Below are 3751 nucleotides of genomic sequence, written 5' to 3' on the forward strand. Positions count from 1 at the left end.
TCCCCCCCCCCCAAAAAAAAACAAAAGAAATCCAAAAACGCATGATTGTCTAACATAATGTGTTTCAACTTATCAAATATAGCATTTATAGCACGCAATGTTGTTTTGTTCTGGCACAGAAACTCACAACAGCTCAATAATTAAAATGTCTTTTGTGTGGGTGGGGGGGGGTGTTTTACTAGCGCCTAAAAGGTCAACTGAGTCATAAACCCCAAAGCTTTATTCTCCTTGTGTACACTTGAATCAAGAAGAAAATAGTACACTAGTACAAGAACTTTCTCCACAAGTGAAAAATGTTTCCTATCGCACATAGGAAAAAGCAGCGCCCCCATTAAACCAATGTCTTAAAGAACATGTTTCTGTTTCGCATCTGCACAAGTACTCAAGAGGTAGTCCAACCAATCTAAACATCATAATGTGAACTCTTACAACTCTAACACGGTTTAGATTTCAACCAGAAAATTAAGCAGGTTTACCGTTTTCAGCAACTAAGACAGTTGTAATGAAAAGACACCATGATGACTTTCATGGGAACCGAGAAAAAAATTATTTCCACTTTCAATGATGTTAATCCAGAGTAACAGAATGCTTCAAAAGTCTGAAAAGAAAATTTCACGGGCTGAGAGCTGGCGTGAACAAATACATGCCAAGAAATATAGCCTCGGTAATTGTGCAAATATAGTTTAGATTGACATCCACTTTGAAGAATTTTATTACTGGACATGGGTACCATGTAATGAAATCATTAAAGACGCACATTGTTTAAAATCATTTGTACATTCACGCTGAAAATCCATCGTTTCACATAATGTTTGCATGTTCACCAGAACCATGGCCTGCATTATCACATTTGGCAATAAGAAATGTAAAGTATTAGCTCTGACTTCCCCTAGCAGCATCATACTACATTGGTACCCAGTTGTGAGTAGCCACAGTTGACCACACCACAAATAAATGGAGATGGAAAATAAACGGCCAAGCCAAGAGAGTAGAACTCTCTGTGCAACATGAATAAGACCCTTGCCAGGTCAAAGTCTGAAGATGATAGATCAAGTAAAATGGAAAACCAATTAACTTCCAGAGACTAAATGGAGATGTTAAAAACTAAGAAGATTAATTTTGGTACAATAAAAAAAAAAACATTAATGAAAATGGGAAAGAAATGATACTAGATGAGAGTGCCTTTGACAAGGAGGCCCTTCAAAGGGAATGGAAACTAAAACGGGCAGATACAAGAATCAAGTGGCCAAAAATGGGTTGGGATACTGAAAAAGAAAGAAGTACCAGCCATTTAACCAAAAAAAAAAAACATTAGGCTTATTTATAACATATCAATAGAAAATTAGAAATCTAGCAGATCTAAAACTAGAACTTTGCACAACTAAGGTATGAACAGTCAAATTTGTCGTAAGATGCTTACATGATTTATGCACAATACTATTGCACTGTCATCAATTAGGAATGGAAAAGATAGATTATACAGTGAGTGACAGTTATCAGACATTGAAACAGCAGCATAATATACAATTCACAGAAGATCAAATATTGTAGCCCTATATATCTCAAACTAACTGAAAAGGGACTGTTTTCTCTAACAAAATGATACAGCATTATTGAACCATATGTCGCCAAAAGCATGACTAAGAAATGGAAGGCCGACAAAAAAATATACTTCAAGGGCTCATGTTCTGCAGTGATAAAAACAAAAGGAGAGGAACTAGATTTACTTCTGAACCACAATAAAGTTACATACGTCAAAATGGTAATACAAAAATAGAAGATATGAATCCTTAAAAAAAAAAACAAGGACAATCCATTTCATGAAATTTGACTGTTCTCAGACATCATGCTATATTCATGTAACAGGTGTCTACAACAAGACTTAATTCATCATAGGTTTCATTTTACCAACTATGTACCATGAATAGAATCTTCCAAATACATAAACGATCCATATTCCTCCTTTTTTTTTAATAACTTCTAATGTAAACTGAATGTTCCAAATGGTTAAGTTTCACTATTGCAACATGTTGGACGCAGATTTGAAACTTGGAAACAGCCTCTCTTGCAAAGCAGGGGGTAAGGCTGCGGACATTTGCCCCAACCACCCTGCAATAGGGGAAGCCTTGTGCACTGAATATATTAAACAAAATTCAAGATTTTTGAAATAAACAATAAGTACTCATTTGCACTGCAGATTTAAAATCAAATGTCAAGAAACCTCCTATCGACACTCCTTAATAAACAAAATATTTTCCTCCAACCAACCAATTAGTTTTGCTGGTGCTAAGTTGCTGTATGATCAGCAATCTCTCTCTCTCTCTCTCTCTCTCTCCTGCCCCAACCTCGACCTCCCCTCCACTGCAAGATAAGTGAACATGGAGCCAGCCTTTCTGCACTAATAATCTGATTCAGGTCGATTCTAAAGAAAAAAGCGTAACCACCTTTCTCTTCTAGACATTTTCCATAACACACCCTTGATGCAAATATGTGAATTTATTATCATAAATGAAACAAGGAATGATTTAAGTAAACTGAGATTATCCAAAAATAGTAAGATGTATAGGTACTTAGTTGGATGGGCACACTCTTCAAATTATGGATTGCTCATTATTCTTTGATGTATTAACCCAATTTTCTATAACTTTCATGGAATTTAAAAAGCTCAACCACTACAATACATGTCTTTAGTAAAAAAAAAAAAAAAACGGTTTTCAATACCCAAAAATGAAAAAAATAATATGTAAAGATTGATAACAACAGCTACAAGAAATAGCAAAACAATGAAAGAAATTGAGCCTGATTGGAGAAATGTCTAACCAAGCTTTGTTCCAACAAGAATTATGGGAACTCCAGGTGCATAATGCCTCAGTTCAGGAATCCACTGAAAGGAGAGACCACAAACAATAATAAATAACCAGGAGGCCACTGGTGTATACATCAACTAAAACATAATAGTGATTTCTTTTAGGGAGATTTTCCTGCAAGGAGAAAGAATCAATTCCTCACCTTCTTGGCGACATTTTCATAGCTAGCCTTGCTAATGAGAGAGAATGCCAACAGGAACACATCAGCACCACGATAACTTAAAGGTCTTAATCTATTGTAATCCTCCTGGCCTGTTCCACACATTAAAGAAGTAAGGCCCAATCTGAAAGTGAAAACATCAAAACAGAATAAGGAAGAGAGAGATTATGACTTACCAGCAGTATCCCACAACCCTAGGTTGACGGTGTTCCCATCCACAACCACATTTGCACTGAAATTGTCAAAGACAGTTGGCACATAATCCTGTTTTCCATTACAATACAAAAGAAAATAAGATTTCCCCAGCATAACCATAACCACAATATTTGGTAGCTTGCCAACCAAACATGTCAAGGATCAAGACCTAGTAATACAATGGTAAAACCAATCAAACATAAAATTCAAAATTCAAAATTTTGACACAGTATATTCCAAATCCATTACAGAAAACAGAAAATTTGAAGAAAAAGAGGAAAGATAACAGACTAAAATTTAGAGGGAGAAGAATTTGAAGGATGGAAATCTCATCTACCTTAAAAAAACAGATTGTATAACTCCAACAAAGATTCTCTTCCGAGGCATAAACAAATTCGAAAGTTGGGATTTTTCTCTATTTCAATAGAAAGGGACATTTTCCTTTTCTTCAGAAACATTTCCGAAATCAAGCGATAATAGATGTTGGAACTTGTACACACGACAGCACAAATATAATGCTTCCCCACCC

At 35.5% G+C, this 3751-nt stretch overlaps 1 protein-coding gene across 1 annotated transcript in view; it reads right to left on the reverse strand.

The window, feature by feature from the left end:
• The window catches only part of LOC122074130 (rac-like GTP-binding protein ARAC3), a 6035-nt gene that overhangs the window by 1394 nt on the left and 890 nt on the right, over positions 1-3751 (reverse strand). The window contains exons 3-5 of the mRNA XM_042638991.1: positions 3204-3291; positions 3010-3119; positions 2821-2884 (exon numbers count right to left, since the gene is read on the reverse strand). Coding sequence (XP_042494925.1) covers positions 2821-2884; positions 3010-3119; positions 3204-3291 — 262 coding nt within the window. The remainder of the gene's footprint in view (positions 1-2820; positions 2885-3009; positions 3120-3203; positions 3292-3751) is intronic.

This window comes from Macadamia integrifolia, chromosome 3, assembly GCF_013358625.1.
Source record: "Macadamia integrifolia cultivar HAES 741 chromosome 3, SCU_Mint_v3, whole genome shotgun sequence".
Taxonomy (NCBI): Eukaryota; Viridiplantae; Streptophyta; class Magnoliopsida; order Proteales; family Proteaceae; genus Macadamia; species Macadamia integrifolia.